At 44.1% G+C, this 22047-nt stretch overlaps 1 protein-coding gene across 1 annotated transcript in view; it reads left to right on the top strand.

Annotated features, from left to right (window-relative positions):
- Positions 1 to 22047, top strand: part of ninl (ninein-like) — a 106360-nt gene that overhangs the window by 26647 nt on the left and 57666 nt on the right. Inside the window, exons 5-8 of the mRNA XM_084322141.1 lie at positions 2861 to 2927; positions 4977 to 5182; positions 17583 to 17744; positions 19025 to 19192. Coding sequence (XP_084178267.1) covers positions 2861 to 2927; positions 4977 to 5182; positions 17583 to 17744; positions 19025 to 19192 — 603 coding nt within the window. The remainder of the gene's footprint in view (positions 1 to 2860; positions 2928 to 4976; positions 5183 to 17582; positions 17745 to 19024; positions 19193 to 22047) is intronic.

Here is a 22047-nt window from a genome sequence, read left to right as displayed (position 1 = left end):
CATCGCTCTCTCTCTCTCTCTCTCTCACCCCCCCCCCCCCCACACACACATACACTCTGTTTCTCCATTCTCCATCGCTCTCTCTCTCTCACCCCCCCACACACACACACACTCTGTTTCTCCATTCTCCATCGCTCTCTCTCTCTCACCCCCCCACACACACACACTCTGTTTCTCCATTCTCCATCGCTCTCTCTCCCTTAACCCCCCCCCACACACACTCTGTTTCTCCATTCTCCATCGCTCTCTCTCTCACCCCCCCCCCCCCCCCCCACACACTCTGTTTCTCCAATCTCCATCGCTCTCTCTCTCACCCCCCCCCCCCCCCAGACACTCTGTTTCTCCATTCTCCATCGCTCTCTCTCACCCCCCCCACACACATACACTCTGTTTCTCCATTGCTCTCTCTCTCTCACCCCCCCCCCCCCCACACACACACACACTCTGTTTCTCCATTCTCCATCGCTCTCTCTCTCTCACCCCCCCCCCCACACACACACACACACTCTGTTTCTCCATTCTCCATCGCTCTCTCTCACCCCCCCCCCCCCACACACACACACTCTGTTTCTCCATTCTCCATCGCTCTCTCTCTCACCCCCCCCCCCCCCCCACACACACACTCTGTTTCTCCATTCTCCATCGCTCTCTCTCACCCCCCCCCCCCCACACACACACTCTGTTTCTCCATTCTCCATCGCTCTCTCTCACCCCCCCCCCCCCACACACACACTCTGTTTCTCCATTCTCCATCGCTCTCTCTCACCCCCCCCCCACACACACACACTGTTTCTCCATCGCTCTCTCTCTCACCCCCCCCACACACACACTCTGTTTCTCCATTCTCCATCGCTCTCTCTCTCCCTCACCCCCCCCCCACACACACATACACTCTGTTTCTCCATTCTCCATCGCTCTCTCTCTCTCACCCCCCCCCCCCACACACACACACACTATGTTTCTCCATTCTCCATCGCTCTCTCTCTCTCACCCCCCCCCCCACACACACACACTCTGTTTCTCCATTCTCCATCGCTCTCTCTCTCTCACCCCCCCCCACACACACACACTCTGTTTCTCCATTCTCCATCGCTCTCTCTCTCTCACCCCCCCCCCCCCACACACACACACACTCTGTTTCTCCATTCTCCATCGCTCTCTCTCTCTCACCCCCCCCCCACACACACACACACACTCTGTTTCTCCATTCTCCATCGCTCTCTCTCTCACCCCCCCCCACACACACACTCTGTTTCTCCATTCTCCATCGCTCTCTCTCTCACCCCCCCCCATACACTCTGTTTCTCCATTCTCCATCGCTCTCTCTCCCTCACCCCCCACACATACACTCTGTTTCTCCATTCTCCATCGCTCTCTCTCTCACCCCCCCCCCCATACACTCTGTTTCTCCATTCTCCATCGCTCTCTCTCACCCCCCCCCCATACACTCTGTTTCTCCATTCTCCATCGCTCTCTCTCTCACCCCCCCCCCCCCATACACTCTGTTTCTCCATTCTCCATCGCTCTCTCTCTCACCCCCCCCACACATACACTCTGTTTCTCCATTCTCCATCGCTCTCTCTCTCACCCCCCCCCCCCATACACACATACACTCTGTTTCTCCATTCTCCATCGCACACTCTCGCCCCCCCCCCCCCACACATACACTCTGTTTCTCCATTCTCCATCGCACACTCTCGCCCCCCCCCCCCCCCCCCCACACACATACACTCTGTTTCTCCATTCTCCATCGCTCTCTCTCTCTCACCCCCCCCCCCACACACACACACTCTGTTTCTCCATTCTCCATTGCTCTCTCTCTCTCACCCCCCCCCCCCCCACACACATACACTCTGTTTCTCCATTCTCCATCGCACACTCTCGCCCCCACACACACATACACTCTGTTTCTCCATTCTCCATCGCTCTCTCTCTCTCACCCCCCCCCCCCCACACACACACACTCTGTTTCTCCATTCTCCATTGCTCTCTCTCTCACCCCCCCCCCCCCCCACACACATACACTCTGTTTCTCCATTCTCCATCGCTCTCTCTCTCTCACCCCCCCCCACACACACACACACTCAGTTTCTCCATTCTCCATCGCTCTCTCTCTCTCACCCCCCCCCCCCACACACACACTCTGTTTCTCCATTCTCCATCACTCTCTCTCTCACCCCCCCCCACACATACTCTGTTTCTCCATTCTCCATCGCTCTCTCTCTCTCACCCCCCCCCCCACACACACACTCTGTTTCTCCATTCTCCATCGCTCTCTCTCTCTCTCGCCCCCCCCCCCCACACATACACTACTGTTTCTCCATTCTCCATCGCTCTCTCTCTCTCTCGCCCCCCCCACATACACACACTCTGTTTCTCCATTCTCCATCGCTCTCTCTCTCTCTCGCCCCAGTCTGCCCTCTGAGCCCCGGAGCCACAAGCTGCCGGTTGTTCCTGCTCAGTGTAGCAGAAGTGATGTTGGCGCAGTGGAATTCCTTCTGCTCACTTCATTGTTCTGTCTGCTGTCATTACTACACATTACCCCCCACCCCACACACACACACACATTGACCATCCTGGCTCCCAGCTTTCGCTCTTTCACGCTTGTTGGCACGCTTATACACACATGCCTCGTCCCACCGTACATACACACACACGCTCTCATAACAAACTTTACTATTAGTTGAAACCATAGTTTATGCACTTGTTAGTGCATACACACACACACACACACACACACCCCACATCGGTGTAGTAGTTTTGATTGTGAATTACGGAGTTGCTTTTTTTTTTTTTTTTTTTAACCACGCAAGCTCTGGTGTTTGACAGTTGATGACGGTCCTCCATGTTCCCCTCACAGAGTCTGAAGTCTGACGAGGAACCGGGAAGCCACAAGGACAGCATCCACTCCAACTTCGAGGCACAAGGTAGGGTACCGTTTAAAAACCAAAACAATGCTCTCCCCGTGTTTAACAAATGTTGCTTAGGTAACCGCTAAACAAAGACATTCTGCAAGGTGTCTGAGAGATGGTTGTGCCTTAGGTTGAGGTATCTAACAACGTCTTGGGGTCTGCCTTAGGTTGAGGTATCTAACAACGTCTTGGGGTCTGCCTTAGGTTGAGGTATCTAACAACGTCTTGGGGTCTGCCTTAGGTTGAGGTATCTAACAACGTCTTGGGGTCTGCCTTAGGTTGAGGTATCTAACAACGTCTTGGGGTCTGCCTTAGGTTGAGGTATCTAACAACGTCTTGGGGTCTGCCTTAGGTTGCGGTATCTAACAACGTCTTGGGGTCTGCCTTAGGTTGAGGTATCTAACAACGTCTTGGGGTCTGCCTTAGGTTGAGGTATCTAACAACGTCTTGGGGTCTGCCTTAGGTTGAGGTATCTAACAACGTCTTGGGGTCTGCCTTAGGTTGAGGTATCTAACAACGTCTTGGGGTCTGCCTTAGGTTGAGGTATCTAACAACGTCTTGGGGTCTGCCTTAGGTTGAGGTATCTAACAACGTCTTGGGGTCTGCCTTAGGTTGCGGTATCTAACAACGTCTTGGGGTCTGCCTTAGGTTGAGGTATCTAACAACGTCTTGGGGTCTGCCTTAGGTTGAGGTATCTAACAACGTCTTGGGGTCTGCCTTAGGTTGAGGTATCTAACAACATCTTGGGGTCTGCAGAAGGTCGAGTATCTAACAACATCTTGGGGTCTGCCTTAGGTTGAGGCATCTAACAACGTCTTGGGGTCTGCAGAAGGTCGAGGTATCTAACAACATCTTGGGGTCTGCAGAAGGTTTATGTATCTAACAATGTCTTGGGGTCTGCCTTAGGTTGAGGTATCTAACAACATCTTGGGGTCTGCCTTAGGTTTATGTATCTAACAATGTCTTGGGGTCTGCAGAAGGTCGAGGTATCTAACAACATCTTGGGGTCTGCAGAAGGTTTATGTATCTAACAACATCTTGGGGTCTGCAGAAGGTCGAGGTATCTAACAACATCTTGGGGTCTGCAGAAGGTTTATGTATCTAACAACATCTTGGGGTCTGCAGAAGGTCGAGGTATCTAACAACATCTTGGGGTCTGCAGAAGGTTTATGTATCGAACAACATCTTGGGGTCTGCAGAAGGTCGAGGTATCTAACAACATCTTGGGGTCTGCAGAAGGTTTATGTATCTAACAACATCTTGGGGTCTGCAGAAGGTCGAGGTATCTAACAACATCTTGGGGTCTGCAGAAGGTTTATGTATCGAACAACATCTTGGGGTCTGCAGAAGGTTTATGTATCTAACAACATCTTGGGGTCTGCAGAAGGTTTATGTATCTAACAACATCTTGGGGTCTGCAGAAGGTTTATGTATCTAACAACATCTTGGGGTCTGCAGAAGGTTTATGTATCTAACAACATCTTGGGGTCTGCAGAAGGTCTTACTTCATTGGCAACATCTCATACGCACTCTGTTCATGTACTGTATTGTGGGGGCGACACTGGTCGGGAGGTAGAGCAGCCGTCTGGTAATCCGGAGGTTCCCGGTTCGATTCCCGCTCCTCCCTCCGGGCGGCGCGTCGAAGTGTCCTTGGGCAAGACCACTTAACCCCTAATTGCTCCCGATGAGCAGGTTGGCACCTTGCATGGTTGTCTCCGGCCGTGAATGTGTGAGTGAGTGGGTAAAATGTGAGGAACAAGTTGTAAAGCGCTTTGGATAAAAGACGTTATATAAATGCACCATTTATGTATTCATTCATCTCTTCCGTGACAAGGTCAGCCTGACGTGACGTACTAACAGACTGCCTGTGTCAAGTCAAGTCAAGAGTTATAATTGTCACGGCATACAGGTATACAATGAAATGCGGGTGGTCTTGCCCGCAACGATGTGCAATACAGTGGTACAACATATAGAATAAAAAAAATGAAAAATGAAAATGAAAAAAAATGAAAAAAAAAATGAAAAATTGTGTGTCTGCATGTCTGGGTTTGTGTCGTGTCCCAGGCCAGCAGAAGCGATGGAAGCGGGACAGCTCGGACAGCCTGCTCCTGTCCCCCGGGCTCTTGTCCCCCGGGCCACAGGAGGACGGGGGGGATGGACAGATGAAGGAGGTGTGGGAGGAGCTGGGCGTGGGAGGAGGAGGCTTCCTGGACAGACAGGAGCTGTCGCTGGTCTGTGACCACCTGGGTCTGCATCAGCTCAACTCAGAGGTGAGATAAGATATTCCTTTATTGATCCCCTTGTGGAAATTCAGGCATCATAGCATCATCATGGGGTATGGGCAGGGTCATAGTAGAAAGACATAAATACAGGAAATACAATTACAGTACAGTAGAAACGTTTAAATAGGCAGTGTAGACAATATAATTAACTCTGAATATACACATAATGAGCAAGTAGGCAGGTGAAGAGATCAGTTATATTATACGTTACAATAAATATGGTCAATAACACTTATAATCTGAATATATACAATGAGTAAGTCAAGTATACAGTAAGTATACACAGGTGCAGTATACATAATGTACCCCAACTGGTGTGTTGTGTTTCTGGTATGGATATGGTATGGACTGTTTCTGAACCGCTTGCATGTACTTCATACATGAAGTATGTACTACATATCATACTACGAACTGTTGGAGCTTACTATTCAACCACAAGTGGTTGTTGGTAAGAAGAACAGCTCACTCACAGCCGTTTCCACCTGTCGGCTGTGCAACCAGGAGGATATACGGTCAGGTTTGATGAGTTCAGTGTTGAGCCAGCATGTTTATTTTATTTTTTATGTTTGTCTGGGAAACTTCGAGGGAAACCTCGAACACAGGAAATTACCTGGTGAAGAAGAATTGTGAAATTGAAATGATCCTGTGTAGCATCATGTAGCGTCCTGTAGCATCCTGTAGTATCTTGTAGCATCATGTAGTATCATGTAGCATCCTGTAGCATCCTGTAGCGTCATGTAGCATCATGTAGCATCCTGTAGTATCCTGTAGTGTCATGTAGCATCCTGTAGCGTCATGTAGCATCATGTAGCATCCTGTAGCGTCGTGTAGCGTCATGTAGCATCATGTAGCATCCTGTAGTGTCATGTAGCATCATGTAGCATCATGTAGCGTCGTGTAGCGTCATGTAGCATCCTGTAGCGTCATGTAGCATCATGAAGCATCCTGTAGCATCCTGTAGTATCCTGTAGTGTCATGTAGCATCCTGTAGCGTCGTGTAGCGTCATGTAGCATCCTGTAGCGTCATGTAGCATCATGAAGCATCCTGTAGCATCCTGTAGCATCCTGTAGTGTCCTGTAGCATCCTGTAGCGTCTTGTAGTGTCCTGTAGCGTCTTGTAGTGTCCTGTAGCATCCTGTAGCGTCTTGTAGTGTCCTGTAGCGTCTTGTAGTGTCCTGTAGCATCCTGTAGCGTCTTGTAGCATCCTGTAGCATCCTGTAGCATCCTGTAGCATCCTGTAGCATCATGTAGCATCCTGTAGCATCCTGTAGCATCCTGTAGTTTCAAGTTCAAGTTTCAAGTTTCTTTAATAGTTGTCATATAGAAGTACAGAATACTTTTATACAAAATGCTTCTTACTGTTACGCTCCAGAGACTGTGCTAGACAAGATAAGTATGAAATAACATAGTATAGCATGTAAATTAGAAGTAAAAATTAGAAGTAAAAATGAGGTCACAGTGTTCAGTATTAGTATAGACATATGTACAATGTTTGATGCAGAATAGACGTAACTGAGTTACCATTAATATACAATATACTATGCAGTGTACTAATATACAATATTATATAGTGCAAAGCAGAAATGGGATGAGGTACAATTTAGGTACAATTTACAGTAAGGTGTACGAGTTGTAGTGCAAATCCTTTATCAATAAATAAATAAATAAATAAATAAAGGTGATCTAAAGTGTGGAGAGTGGGTGCTGCAGTGTGTTGTTTGTTTAAAGTGAGTGTGTGCGTGTGGATGTGTGTGCTGTGTGCATTTGATGGTTGTTGCATAGTGTTCACTGTTCGTTGAGCAGCCTGATGGCCTGGGGATAGAAACTTCTTCTGAGTCTTTCTGTGCTCGCCTTGAGACTCCGGTATCGCTTGCCTGACCGCAGCAGTTCAAAGAGGCAGTTGTAGCGTCCTGTAGTGTCCTGTAGCATCCTGTAGCATCCTGTAGCATCCTGTAGCGTCATGTAGCATCATGTAGCATCCTGTAGCATCCTGTAGTGTCCTGTAGCATCATGTAGCAACCATCCAGTTCATACTTCAGATGTTTGCCCTTTTCAGTGTTCATACACATCTCCTCACAGCCCCATCTCACTTCAAATATGTAAATAAAGTACTTATCGACCACAGGAAAAATGTACATATTGTACGTTATGATATAGCCATAAGTAATATATTGATGTATTTACATAAATGTACAATGTGTACATATTACAAATAAGTAATATATTGATGTATTTACAAATAAGTACATAATTATATTACAAAAAAAACTAAAAAACCCAGGTCACTCACATTTACCTTTATTTCAAGACTACCAAGACATCGTTTTCTGATAGCCTCACCCAAACCCTAACCCTAACCTTGACCACACTGTTACCTTAAACCAGGGGTGGGCAACTTTGTATATGGTGAGAGTCTCTAAATTTCCACACTCAATCTGGGGGGCCGCATTGTTTATCGGCAGTCCCGCCAGTAGTACCCCATCATTCAAATAGCCCATAATAGTCACAGATGTGATAAATAAGGCATATCATTTGTTGTAACTTTGTTTTTATTCCATTTCAAACGCATTTAGTAATGCTTAATTTCAACTTTATGAATTTATAAATACAGCTGAATTTGAAAGTATTGCTGTGTAACCCAAATATATACAAAAATGACTAATTATAATTAAGGCTTCTATTAAAATAAATGTATGAACTTAAAGCGCACTGCTCAACAAACACAAAGCAGCATTCCTGCTGCATTTCACTACAACAGTAAATCAAAAGTGCAATAATAAATGATTGTTAAATGTATAAACTTTTTTTTTTGGATCCACTTTTTCTCCCATTTTTCTATATTTTCTCCCATCCCAATTTCGTATCATCCAATTCAACCCTCCCCTGTCACGAACGCTGTTTCTTGCCTTCCACAAGCCGGCTGCAATGTGGACTAAGTCATACATAGCACAAGTCCCCTCCGGTACTTGAGGTAACAGCAGTCGCATCTTTTCACCTGCGCAGCTCGATCTCTCAGTGTCGAGGAGTAACGCGTGGGAGGCTCACGCTGCCCCCGACACTTCCTGATTCTACTGCGCAGGCGCACCAACCGACTTGTAGGAGTCGCTTGTTCACAACGTTCGATCCCCACCCTTCAGTTTTCCCTCCCCGTAATACGGCCAATGTGTATTACTGCGGACGACCAGCTAAACTGAAAACAATGTGGAGAGCTGGATTCGAACACGCGAATCCTAGCGTCTCCACACTGGTGGCGAGTGCCTTGCCCACTACACCACCTAGCCGCCCAAATGTATAAACTTTTATCCTGCTACTAAACAAAACATTCCTGAGTGCCTCCCATTGACCCTTTATCAAACTGGCATGACATTCACCCTCCCCCCACAGTGCGTCAATAATGGTTCTGTCTTTAATGAGACACTTGTGGTCTCTCCTGTTGGTGCACAATAGAAGGAATGTCAACTTCAATGTTTGTGCATGCGATCTGCATCAGATGAAATAACGTTTCATTTTTGTGTGCGCTCACACGCGCACATCCGTGCCCGTACTTCTGCTCAGAAAAGTGCTGGGATGGCGTGGTACCGCGTGGCATGACCACTGCACCCCTGATTATTAGTGACCCACAATAGATGGAAATTATGTTAGCGAACTTACCTGATGTATAATGCAGTGCAGCATTGGACACTCAATGCCACTCTGCCTTAGAAGCCCGGCGAATCCTGTGTGTTTTCTTTTCATTGCGGGTGCTCCATCGGTAACAACAGCGGACAGTTTATCAAACCCCCCATATTACTGCACGGCACTTTCAACAGTGTTGAATATGTCCACACTAGGGCTGACCCCTATTAGTCGAATAGTCGACTAATCGATCGAAAGGAGCCATAGTTGACTGCCAACCTCTTAGTCGAATGCAAAAAAAATATGATTTTTTTTTAAATTTGTATAAATATTGGCCTGGGGCCGCATGGAGCGTCGGTGAGGGCCGCATGCGGCCCGCGGGCCGCCAGTTGCCCCTCCCTGCCTTAAACTAACCATAACCTTAACCATACTGTTACCTGGCTGAAACTAACCATAACCTTAACCCTAACCTTAACCACACTGTTACTTGAAACTAACCATAACCTTAACCATAGCCCTAACCTTCTATCTGAACCACAATTGTTAAATGTTAAAGATAAGATAATAAGGCGGTCAGGTGGCGTAGTGGAGATTGCGCTCGTCACCAATGCAAGAGGCTGCGGTCTCGACTCCCGGAGTCAGCATTGCTTGGGGCTTGGGCTGATCGCTATACTAACCTGTTTGGCTGGGTTAGGGGGAGGGCAAGTCATGGGTGGGAATTTGGCGTTGTGGACAGCGACGCCTACAGGTCAGGTCTGGGCGCCTGCTCAGCGAAAGGCAGGACTTGATGAAGGCAGCGTGACCTCCCACGCGTTACACTTCACCAATGAGAGTCCTCGCTGCCAGGTGAAAAAAGAGTCACTGGCTGTCGCCACGCATGTCGGAGGAAGCATGCGGATGACTTCCGGATTCCCTTGTACCGACCAGTAGGAGAACATGCGCACAACAACCAGGTAGGGGAGGGGGGGAATTGGCACAACGACTAAAATTGGGACGGGGAGAAAACAGTCTGTACTGAGATTTTTTGGAAAACCGTGCCGTGTGGACGAGGATATTTTTTTTAACGGAGCCTGAAAATATAAATTTTGCAAAATATCCATATACGTGTGGACATGACCTTAGTCTAGTGGTGAGAGCTGTGTTTGTATCAGGGTGGGTGTCTTTAGTCTAGTGGTGAGAGCTGTGTTTGTATCAGGGTGGGTGTCTTAGTCTAGTGGTGAGAGCTGTGTTTGTATCAGGGTGGGTGTCTTTAGTCTAGTGGTGAGAGCTGTGTTTGTATCAGGGTGGGTGTCTTAGTCTAGTGGTGAGAGCTGTGTTTGTATCAGGGTGGGTGGGTCTCTTAGTCTAGTGGTGAGAGCTGTGTTTGTATCAGGGTTAGGGATGGGAATTGATTAGATTTTATCGATACAATTCCATTATCGATTCTGCTTATCGATTCCTGATACATTTTATTATTTAAATAAATAAATTGGAAATGCAACAGAACTAAGCTGGTTAGAATAACAACATGCATTGATGCAAGCCAATATTGCCCCTATAATCGAACACATTAGTGCTCTGACCCAGAATTGGGCCAAAATGAATATGTCCCTCCTGGGGAAGATAAACTTAGTGAAAATGATATTGGCTCCCAAATTAAATTATATCCTATATATGCTGCCGCTGACTCTCCCGACCCAGTTACTCAAACAGTATGACAAAGTCATTAATGTATATCTGTGGGGGGGCAAAAGGCCGCTATTTGGACGGGCCAAAATGTATGCAGCAAAGGAAAATGGCGGCTTATCCCTGCCTAAACTAGATTGGTATCACTATGCATTCTCGCTCTCCCAGCTCTCCAAACTGAATCACTCGTCTGAGGAGGCACCTGCTTGGGTCAGGATGGAGGAGGAAATGATATATCCCTCATCTCTGGAATCCTTCCTGACACAATCAGACAGACCTATACCTTTTAAAAACCCTTTAATGGCATTTATCAGGGAAACTTGGAATCAATCGCACAGAATGACTGGTGATAGCCCATATTTAACTACAAGAGCCTCTATACAGTGATTCCCAACCTGGGGTCCGCGGACCCCCTGGGGGTCCGCCAGGGGGCGCAGGGGGTCCGCCAGACCACAGATGATTTGAGTTTTTTTTTTTTTTTTTTTTTTTTTTTTTTTCAGAGAAATATTTAATTAGCATATTTTTATCATCAGAAGCATGAATAGTCTCTCCACTACAATAAAAAATAAAGATAAATAAATAAACATCTAGACATGATTTTTGAACGTTAACAGTAGGCTACCGGGTAGCCGCTAAAACGCGAATCAGTTGACTGTATCACTTTCTGTAGCTAGCCTAGCACGCTAGTTAACTTTCTCGGCTTGTCTGCAGTCAGCCGCCAGAGGCGAAAATGTGTGACAAACGAAAAGGAGATGACGGCAGCTCATCTGCAAAAAAAGTTAGGACCTACAGCAATCGCGAAAATTACATCACCATGGGCTTCACTGAGGGACCAGACAAACGACCTGAGTGTGTGATTTGTGGAGAAAAGTTGGCAAACTCGAGCCTGAAGCCCAGCAAGCTGAAGAGACATCAGGCGTCTAAGCACCCAGAAACCGTTGGGAAGGATCCAGACTTTTTTCGGAGGAAAGAACAGTCTCTCAAGGCGAACAAGCCTGTTGATGTTAGAGTAGCGTGGAGCAGGGGTGGCAGTGATTTACAGAAGGCTACCGAAGCCTCCTTTGAGTGTTCGCTTTTAATTGCAAAAGCAAAGAAACCGCACAATATTGGCGAGCAGCTCATCAAACCAGCCTGCATCAAAATGGTTTAGAAACTGTGCGGCCCACAGGTGGCGGATAAACTAAAATCAGTACCACTCTCGAACAATGTAGTGAAAGACCGAATTGATAAGATGTCAAGTGATTGCGAGCAGCAGCTGTCAGAAAAGCTTAGAAAGGGTCCATTTGCCATACAACTTGATGAAACTACAACTGTCGCAGACGAGGCTGTGCTCATCGTTTATGTGCAATATATCGAAAATGAGGATCTGAAGCAGGACATTCTCATGTCAGTCAACCTTACTACCACCACTCGAGGTGAGGATATTTTTACTGCAGTGGATTCTTACTTCATTCAACATAAATGCAAACCGTTCACCATTAGGGCCTGATTTGAGAGGATGAATACAGGATTTGAATATTGGCCAAAATTTTGAAATACATATGGTGCAAGATTAGATTTGTTGATTGAAGGCACAAGTCAAAGAAGCATAGTGGGTCTAATTATGATGCATATGCCTGTGTATAAGCAGTTTGTTATTAAAATGACAAAAAAAAAGGTATTAAACCCAGCTAGGACAGATTCTCTCTGCTACTGATTGGAATTTCCTGTCTCATATTTAGTTTAATTTGTTGCATTGATTTGTTCCATAAATGCAAACCGTTCACCATTAGGGACTGATTTGAGAGGATGAATACAGGATTTGAATATTGGCCAAACATTTTGAAATGCATATGGTGCAAGATGAGATTTGTTGATTGAAGGCACAAGTTAAAGAAGCATAGTGGGTCTAATTGTGATGCATATGCCTGTGTATAAGCAGTTTGTTATTAAAATGACAAAAAAAAAAGTATTAAACCCAGCTAGGACAGATTCTCTCTGCTACTGATTGGAATTTCCTGTCTCATATTTAGTTTAATTTGTTGCATTGATTTGTTCCATAAATGCAAACCGTTCACCATTAGGGCCTGATTTGAGAGGATGAATACAGCATTTGAATATTGGCCAAACATTTTGAAATGCATATGGTGCAAGATGAGATTTGTTGATTGAAGGCACAAGTCAAAGAAGCATTGTGGGTCTAATTGTCATGCATATGCCTGTGTATAAGCAGTTTGTTATTAAAATGAAAAAAAAATAAGTATTTTATGGTATCTTATTAGGAGGGGGTCCGCGAATTTCATCAGAGATGTTTGGGGGTCCCTGGGGGGGGAAAAGGTTGGGAACCACTGCTCTATATGGTATAATAAGAAACTAAAGATTGGTAAGAAATCAGTCATATGGGACGATTGGATTAAAAGGGGGATACATGTACTAGGTGATATAGCAGGGGAAGATGGGGTTTTGCCTTTTGAGGATATTAAAGAGGATTTTGATATAGATAATAAAAACTTTTATAAATTCCTACAGATTAGACATTGTATATCGTCATCAATAGGAGGACCAAAGTGTGGCCCGATTACTGCAATTCAAGAAATATTCTATAAAGGATGGCGTAGGAAAGGCGGTGCGTCAAGATTTTATGATGTTATAAGAGAATACAATGCACCCAAATTGGCGGGTCTGAGATTGAGCTGGGAGAACGATGTACGTGAGGATATTACTGAGGAAATGTGGGAGAAACTGGTGTCCAAATGGAGTAAATTCTCTAGGGAGGCGCAATCACAACTTATTTTTTACAAAGTGTTGAACAGAAGCTATTGGACGCCTAGTAAACTGGCCAGACTGAAATTAAGGGACAGTGACATCTGCTGGAGATGTGAGAAGGAGACAGGCACTTTACTGCACATGCTGTACGAATGTGAGAAGGTCCGGAAAATGTGGGATCAAATTGTGATATTCCTAAGTAAGGTTCTGAATGTGAAGATAAATAACGCCCCAATGGCATGTGTTTTGGGTATAGTACCGAAAGGGATTAAACTGCCTAAATACCGGGGAATGTGGTATAGAATGGCCATGATATCAGGATGTAGAATTGCATTACGACATTGGAAATCACCTGTTGATATTACTTTTAAAGAATGGATGGAACTAATGTTCCGGACAGCATCATATGAAAGGGTGACGTATAGAGTCGCAGGGAGAGAGGATATTTTCGCTGAGGTATGGGACAGTTTTCTACACCTGACTGAACGGTCTGGGGACAAATGATTAAGGTGGGATTACAATGTTATCAAGGATGAATATGAAAAAGGGGATCTGTTCTGATGGTACTTGTGCTTTATAATGTATTGTGTATATATGTACATGTATTTTATGTCCGGATGGTGTATCTATGGAACGGTCACTGTCTCTATCACACTCACATGTGCGCAGGTATAGCCGCATACAAGTATCTAGGATACACATATTCATATGTGTACATAATAGGTTTACACACACTCATATACACAAGGATAAGGTATACACGTCAGGGGCACACATACATGCACATACTCACTTATAGGAAATAGGCATACACACACCTACATATACACATAGTTGAAATATAGGCTTTCACTGACACATATGGGGGATACACATGTATATAGGAGACACACACATACGTAGCTGAGACGCACATATATATACACATCTGAGATATACACTCACATAGGGGGCAGAGGCACACATGGATACGAGACACACACAAGAGATAGGAGTACAGTCACATACCAGGAAGATGCACACACACACATATGAGGCATGTACACATGCTTACGTGATACACGTACCCACATACATGTGTTGGAGACATGCGTGCATGCATGTTATCATGCACAACTGCATGTGTCTGGGGCGCTTTCTCTCACATGCAATATGGAGAAGGGTGGCATCCCGATAGAGGATGCAGCACATACCTGCTCGAAGGTAGTTCGGTCTACATGCAAAGTATATATATCAGGGATGTATACGCATAATGTATAGTATAGTATGTTTCTTTTTTCGTAAGTCTTTTTTTATTTTCCATGTCAGTTTTTAATGTATTTGTATGAGTCCTTTACATGTTTTGTATGTTCTTACAAAAAAGAAAAAGGCAAATCCTGGAAATTGCATATGATGATGTGGAAAGAGATGTTTTGAATATTGGAGAGATTTGTGCAAAAAATATCAATAAAAAAAAAAAAAAGAATAACAACATGCAACTTGACATTTCTGATTGTCAATTATCATTTATTGTTGAGCCCCCATGTCAGAAAAATACAAAAACTGTAAATAATAAATTAACTATACACTTAAATAAAATAATGGCATCGATAAGAGGAATCGATAGTCACGGAGGCATGCGATTCCAGGAATCGGACAATTAGGAACCGGTTCCCAATCGATTCCGATTCTCGATTCCCATCCCTAATCAGGGTGGGTGTCTTCTAATGATGAGAGCTGTGTTTGTATCAGAGTGGGTGTCTTAGTAAGTGGTGAGAGCTTTGTTTGTATCAGGGTGGGTGGCTTCTAGTGGTGAGAGCTTTGTTTGTATCAGGGTGGGTGTCTTAGTCTAGTGGTGCGAGCTGTGTTTGTATCAGGGTGGGTGTCTTAGTCTAGTGGTGAGAGCTGTGTTTGTATCAGGGTTAGGGATGGGAATTGATTAGATTTTATCGATACAATTCCATTATCGATTCTGCTTCCCTAATCAGGGTGGGTGTCTTAGTCTAATGATGAGAGCTGTGTTTGTATCAGAGTGGGTGTCTTAGTCTAGTGGTGAGAGCTGTGTTTGTATCAGGGTGGGTGTCTTCTAGTGATGAGAGCTGTGTTTGTATCAGGGTGGGTGTCTTAGTCTAGTGGTGAGAGCTGTGTTTGTGTCAGGGTGGGTGTCTTAGTCTAGTGGTGAGAGCTGTGTTTGTATCAGGGTGGGTGTCTTAGTCTAGTGGTGAGAGCTGTGTTTGTATCAGGGTGGGTGTCTTAGTCTAGTGGTGAGAGCTGTGTTTGTATCAGGGTGGGTGTCTTAGTCTAGTGATGAGAGCTGTGTTTGTATCAGGGTGGGTGTCTTAGTCTAGTGGTGAGAGCTGTGTTTGTGTCAGGGTGGGTGTCTTAGTCTAGTGGTGAGAGCTGTGTTTGTATCAGGGTGGGTGTCTTAGTCTAGTGGTGAGAGCTGTGTTTGTATCAGGGTGGGTGTCTTAGTCTAGTGATGAGAGCTGTGTTTGTATCATGGTGACATCACTCTCCTGCGACCACAATCACTGTTAGTTTGACTCCCGATCACATTTGTTTTGGACTTTTGCAGATCCAAACATTTAAATATAACTTTTTTTCCTGTGGTCCTTTTTTTTTTTTTTTTTTTTTTACTGAACCATCTGTGTCTGACTGTATATATATATATATATATATATATATTTTTTTTTTTTTTTTTTTATTATTGCAAAACAAAAATTATTAAAAGTCAGTACTCAACACACAATGCATAATGAAACTAACAATTAAGGTGGCTAAAATGACATGCAAGTACAGAAACAGAAAACAAAAAAAAGTCTATAATAATATTTTACAGTATACAGTGTATATCCAACGAAATTACCAATTATACCAATGCCTTATACAGGATATACCCCTAATACCTATTATCTAAAACCCTACACACATATGCTCCAGCTCGAACCCCCCCCTCCCGGACCCCTCCTTGGATAGTACCTCCATTATCCCTCACTCCTAACCAGACACTACCATTATAAGCTAGCTTTTATTCTCTCCACCACTTCTAACCACATTGACATTTTGGATTCGTTGTGTGGTCCTTTATTTACGTTTTCTGATGAGACTGTGTTGTTCCTTCACAGTATTTTGCTAACAGATCACATACTGAAAATTACATAGAAATAGTATGTAGCATGGAGGATTCAGAAGCAGCAATGGTGTCCCTAGTCCTCAAACCCCACCAGAACGTTGTCTTTTGTCTCTCCCTACTCTGTATTCATTTAATCATGAACAGATAAAACACCGGAGGGCAGGGACTGTAACATGCAACTGCTGGATGCTGAACTGATTATGAATATTTGATATGGAAACAAAAACAACATTCTCAAATTGTAATTGAATCCACACACATGTAGAACACAGCTTCTCTAAGGCATATCGTGACTGGATGGTAAATTGAACAATATGACTATAAGTACTATGGTATGTAATAATATACTATAAAACGGTTCACCATATATTAGGAATACATACAATATCATGAAAGATTTGTGAGATACCTTTTTGTAGACATTCCTTTAGTATACAGATAGATTATAATTTTTTTAAATAACAAAACTAAACACAACAGACACATACAGTATCTATATATACATATCACATCTATATAATTGAATACCTCAGAGGAAGAACCATATAAGAAACCACTCCATTTGAAGTTTTCCTCTGAAACCTCTCAAACTATCTGAAGATTATATGATGTTGTATTCATTCATAGTTAAAGACAGTAGAGGTTGAGTACTTTATTATCTAAAGATGGTAAGTTAGAGTGTTGTGTTCATTCATAGTTAAAGACAGCAGAGGTTGAGTACTTTATTATCTAAAGATGGTAAGTTAGAGTGTTGTGTTCATTCATTGTTAAAGACAGCAGAGGTTGAGTACTTTATTATCTAAAGATGGTAAGTTAGAGTGTTGTGTTCATTCATAGTTAAAGACAGCAGAGGTTGAGTACTTTATTATCTAAAGATGGTAAGTTAGAGTGTTGTGTTCATTCATAGTTAAAGACAGCAGAGGTTGAGTACTTTATTATCTAAAGATGGTAAGTTAGAGTGTTGTGTTCATTCATAGTTAAAGACAGCAGAGGTTGAGTACTTTATTATCTAAAGATGGTAAGTTAGAGTGTTGTGTTCATTCATAGTTAAAGAATAAAGACAGTAGAGGTTTAGAACTTTCTTGTGATATATCACAATGATTTGGATTGACTTTACAACTACAAATACACAGGTCTGTCCAAAGGATTTCAAGAGTAACAACAGTTATATGGTTCTTCAGTGCAAAGGGTTCAATGAATGTCCCCCTGACCCTAAGCCTACCGTCTCCCCTGGTTCACCTGCTCGTCTAGGAGCTGGACCTTCTCTTCAGGAAGTTGGACACTGACCTGGACGGCAGGGTCAGTCTCAGGGAGTTCCAGAAGGGTCTGTGTGGGGACGGGTCTCCTCTCCCAGCCCCCACCTCATCCTCCACGCCCATACGACCCTCGGACCCCCACCGCTCCCTAAAGCAGGTCAGAGTCAGACACACACCTTGGGTATTATTTACATTTATATTTAGTCATTTAGCTGACGCTTTTATCCAAAGCGACTTACAAGTTCTGTACGACAAGTCAGCAGGAAGGGTACAACTCTCAACTTAACAAAGGTTAAGTAACATTGTTCATCAAAGCAGTGTTGAACTTGAGTGCTACAGTCTTGAGTGCATAGTAGTAGAGACATATTAGCATAGTAGGAGGTAGTAATATAAACAAGGTTGATTCCTTAGTAGCAAAGTAATAATAGTAAAAGACAGTAAGAAGTAAGAAGAAGAAGATGTGTTTCACAAACTGTGGCACAAGCTTCTAAGCTTTTCCCTTTTTTCTTCTTTTTTTTCAAGTCTGGCCAGAGTCAGACTTACATTTGACTGACAAACAAATGCTGTTTTCTCCCCCCGGGGACCAATTGCCTCAAAAGCTCCGCCCTCATTTCTTGATCCGGTGCAGCTGCCAGTCAATAAATTGCACACACTCAGGGGGGGGCGGGGCTTAGCCCGGCCTTCCCCCCACATGCTCTCCCAGCATGGAGACTGTGGTCCTGCCTGCTACAAAGAGAACAGCCCAGACACCACCACTGTAATGTACTAATGTCCTACTCCAGCCTGATCTCTGGCTGTGGCCTGTTGACCTGGGCTCTGAAGGACAAGGCCGCCCCCTATAGACGCAGACGCCTTGTTTCAAAGGTGACTTTGAACGTCATTTACTGCAGAAACTCGCATGTTTTGGGAACTAATTGGGTTTGGGAACGCCGACAGACACGCACCATGTCTCGGGGCGTTGCCACCTAAAATGGTCCCTCCCCGTGCTCTAAACTGGTATGTGTGTGGATGTGGATATACGTTCCAATCCTGAGCACATGAAAGTAAGTAGGTTAAGCCAGATTAAAGGGTTACAGCACTGCAAATAAAGGGTGTTGTTCATTAGTGTTGTGTGAAATCATATAATTTGAAGGCTGTGGGAACATATCGCCTGTGTGTGTGTTTGTGTGTGTGTGTACGTTACACAATACAGCCTTGAGTGTATTCTTGGACGGAGGCTGGAGGAGGTGTTCTGCTCCACGGCACAACACCCTGCTTGTTCAAGGCTCCATGGCATTTGGAACCAAACAGGAGTCCAATGTACAACAGGCTGCTGCTGGACAAGGAGAACACTCTCACCTCCCTGGGTTCTGTGGATGTGGAGGAGTCTGGATGTTCTCTGGATCTCCCCCGTGACTTGTTTTCTCTCCTCTCTGCGCCTCCATGCTCCCACCCCAGGCCTTGGAGGAGCGGGCGGTCCGGTCCACCACCCCATCCCTGCTCTCCGCCACCGTGGGCCAGAGGCTGCTCAGCAGGCTGGACGATGGGTCGGGCTGCACGGCCCCCGACCGGGTCCTGGCTCTCTGGACCGAGGAGGGCATCAGGAACAGCAGGGACATCCTGCAGGTCAGTAACCAGGAAGCCCCTTCCCCTCACTTTCCAAGTGGGGTGAGTTCCTTAACTTCTTAAAGTTAGTCTTTTTAACAAGAGAGAGGCATTTGGTCATTTATTGTGACAAATGGTAATTTATTGCGACAATATGGATGCATTTGGTCATTTATTGTGATGAGGGGGTGCATTTGGTCAATTGTGATAAGAGGGGGGTGCATTTGGTCATTTATTGTAACATAGGGGGTGCATTTGGTAATTTATTGTGATAAGAGCGGGGTGCATTTGGACATTTATTGTGATAGGAGGAGTGTATTTGATCATTTATTGTGATAAGAGGGGTGTATTTGGTCATTTATTGTGATAAGAGGGGTGTATTTGGTCATTTATTGTGATAAGAGGGGTGCATTTGGTCATTTATTGTTATAAGAGGGGTGTATTTGGTCATTTATTGTGATACGAGGGTGTATTTGGTCATTTATTGTTATAAGAGGGGTGTATTTGGTCATTTATTGTGATACGAGGGTGTATTTGGTCATTTATTGTGATACGAGGGTGTATTTGGTCATTTATTCTTATAAGAGGGGTGTATTTGGTCATTTATTGTGATACGAGGGTGCATTTGGTCATTTATTATTATAAGAGGGGTGTATTTGGTCATTTATTGTTATAAGAGGGGTGTATTTGGTCATTTATTGTTATAAGAGGGGTGTATTTGGTCATTTATTGTGATAAGAGGGGTGTATTTGGTCATTTATTGTGATACGAGGGTGTATTTGGTCATTTATTGTGATAAGATGGGTGTATTTGATCATTTATTGTGATACAAGGGTGTATTTGGTCATTTATTGTGATAAGAGGGGTGTATTTGGTCATTTATTGTGATAAGAGGGGTGTATTTGGTCATTTATTGTGATACGAGGGGTGTATTTGGTCATTTATTGTGATACGAGGGTGTATTTGGTCATTTATTGTGATACAAGGGTGTATTTGGTCATTTATTGTGATAAGAGGGGTGTATTTGGTCATTTATTGTGATAAGAGGGGTGTATTTGGTCATTTATTGTTATAAGATGGGTGTATTTGGTCATTTATTGTGATAAGAGGGGTGTATTTGGTCATTTATTGTGATAAGAGGGGTGTATTTGGTCATTCTCTCTAACGAGGGGTCTGTCCCCTCAGACCCAGGCTATAGGGACCAGACTAACGGTCGCTCTGCTCTGCTCACATCATGGTATAACTTCATTAGTGTCGTACCTGGTGTATCTAGAAGAGCTCGTCCAGAGGACTTTCATGAAGCACATGTTTTTCATTTTCTGCTTTAGTCCTAAACTGTAGTTTTCCTTACTTGGTTTCCCAAAAGCAACTTGGCAGCGAGATCCTCTTCATTCCAGATGCTTTTGGGAAACCAAACCCTGCCCCAGATTCCATTCCATGACACGTTCCCATTAGAGGTAAACCGACACATTGTCACATCTCTCTTAGTTCAGTTTGCCTGAACATTTGAATAACTTACACCAAATGTGACATTTTGAGTGTGTGCACTTCTTCAGACATAGAAAAGAAGAGCATACATGTAGAGGGTCTCAAACTCGAGGCATGCGGGCCAATTGCGGCCCGCTGGATGATATTTTGCGGCCCCCTACTTGACATCAAAGTTAAAAAAATTATTATTATTTTTATATATATATATATATATATTTTTTTTTATGTTGTGGGGCTTGTACAGCACTTTGTTCAACTTTGTCAGTGCTGTAAAGTTTAAACCTTTTTAAATCTTAGACAAACAAACACTTTGCTTATGAAATATTGTAAGCCGTCATTTGAGGCTTTATAAAAGCAGCACAATGAACACTAACAAACAGCATTGCTTGTTGTAGTTAACAAAGAGGCAGAGTTGATTTTGCAAAAAAGAAAAAGAAAAAAAAATCATATACGGTATATAATATTTGATGCGGCCCAGCCTCACTCTACCTCCAGCGGCCCCCAGGTAAATAGATTTTGAGACCCCTGAGTAGAGCCTCTCGTATCTGACCCCCTGGCCACACACAGTTAGGAATAAATCCGTAGGGAAATATTTTGGTCCAGAGATTGAAGGTGCCTTGCAAGGTAGATGTGATCTATTTAGGTCTCCGGAATCCGGATGTGTGAGGAGTAACTCGTTTATTTTTCTAAATTGAGTTATAATAAGTGAAATTGAACTTCTAATCTGTTCAATCTTGCTCTGTTTTAGAGAAAAGGTGTATAAAGAATTGCAGTAACTACAAAAGCACTGGATAGTCAAAGAACCTTAAAGCCATCTTTCTCAGTTTCCCTGTTTGTGTCGTGACTGTAGTTAGTCTCCGCAGGGCAGGATGGCTGTTTGTCAACACAACACAGCTGCATTGATTATTCACGGCACATAAAAGTGCTTCTGCTTTTCAAAACAGAGAGCCGTATTGATACTAGATACAAGAGCTCGGGGCTTCTATTCTGAAGAGCAGGAGCACCGTCGCGTGCCAGAAATAATCAACACACCTGTGTCGTATTGAGGTAGTCTACAGCCTTAACTCGACAGGTGACGGAGAATAAACGTTTTCAAGAATCCGCAAGGTCTGCGTGGGTCAATTCACAAGTACCTCACGCATCCGGAGACATAAACAGATCGCATCTACGTTGCAAGACGCCATCAGTCTCTGGATCTAAAGAATCCCCTAATGGATTTATTCCTGACTGTGTAGGGGTCGTGCGGGTGGCGTTATACGGGAGGGTCTACCGGCTAACGTGCTGGAAACATCACATGTGGTGGTAATCTATCGATACACGTTCATGGGAGCACAGTTTATCCAAAGTATTCTTCTGTCCAGCACCTACCATTCATTCGTTTGGATGTG

This window comes from Notolepis coatsorum, assembly GCF_963971535.1.
Source record: "Notolepis coatsorum genome assembly, chromosome: 9".
NCBI lineage: Eukaryota > Metazoa > Chordata > Actinopteri > Aulopiformes > Paralepididae > Notolepis > Notolepis coatsorum.
This window is presented reverse-complemented; position numbering and strand designations above follow the sequence as displayed.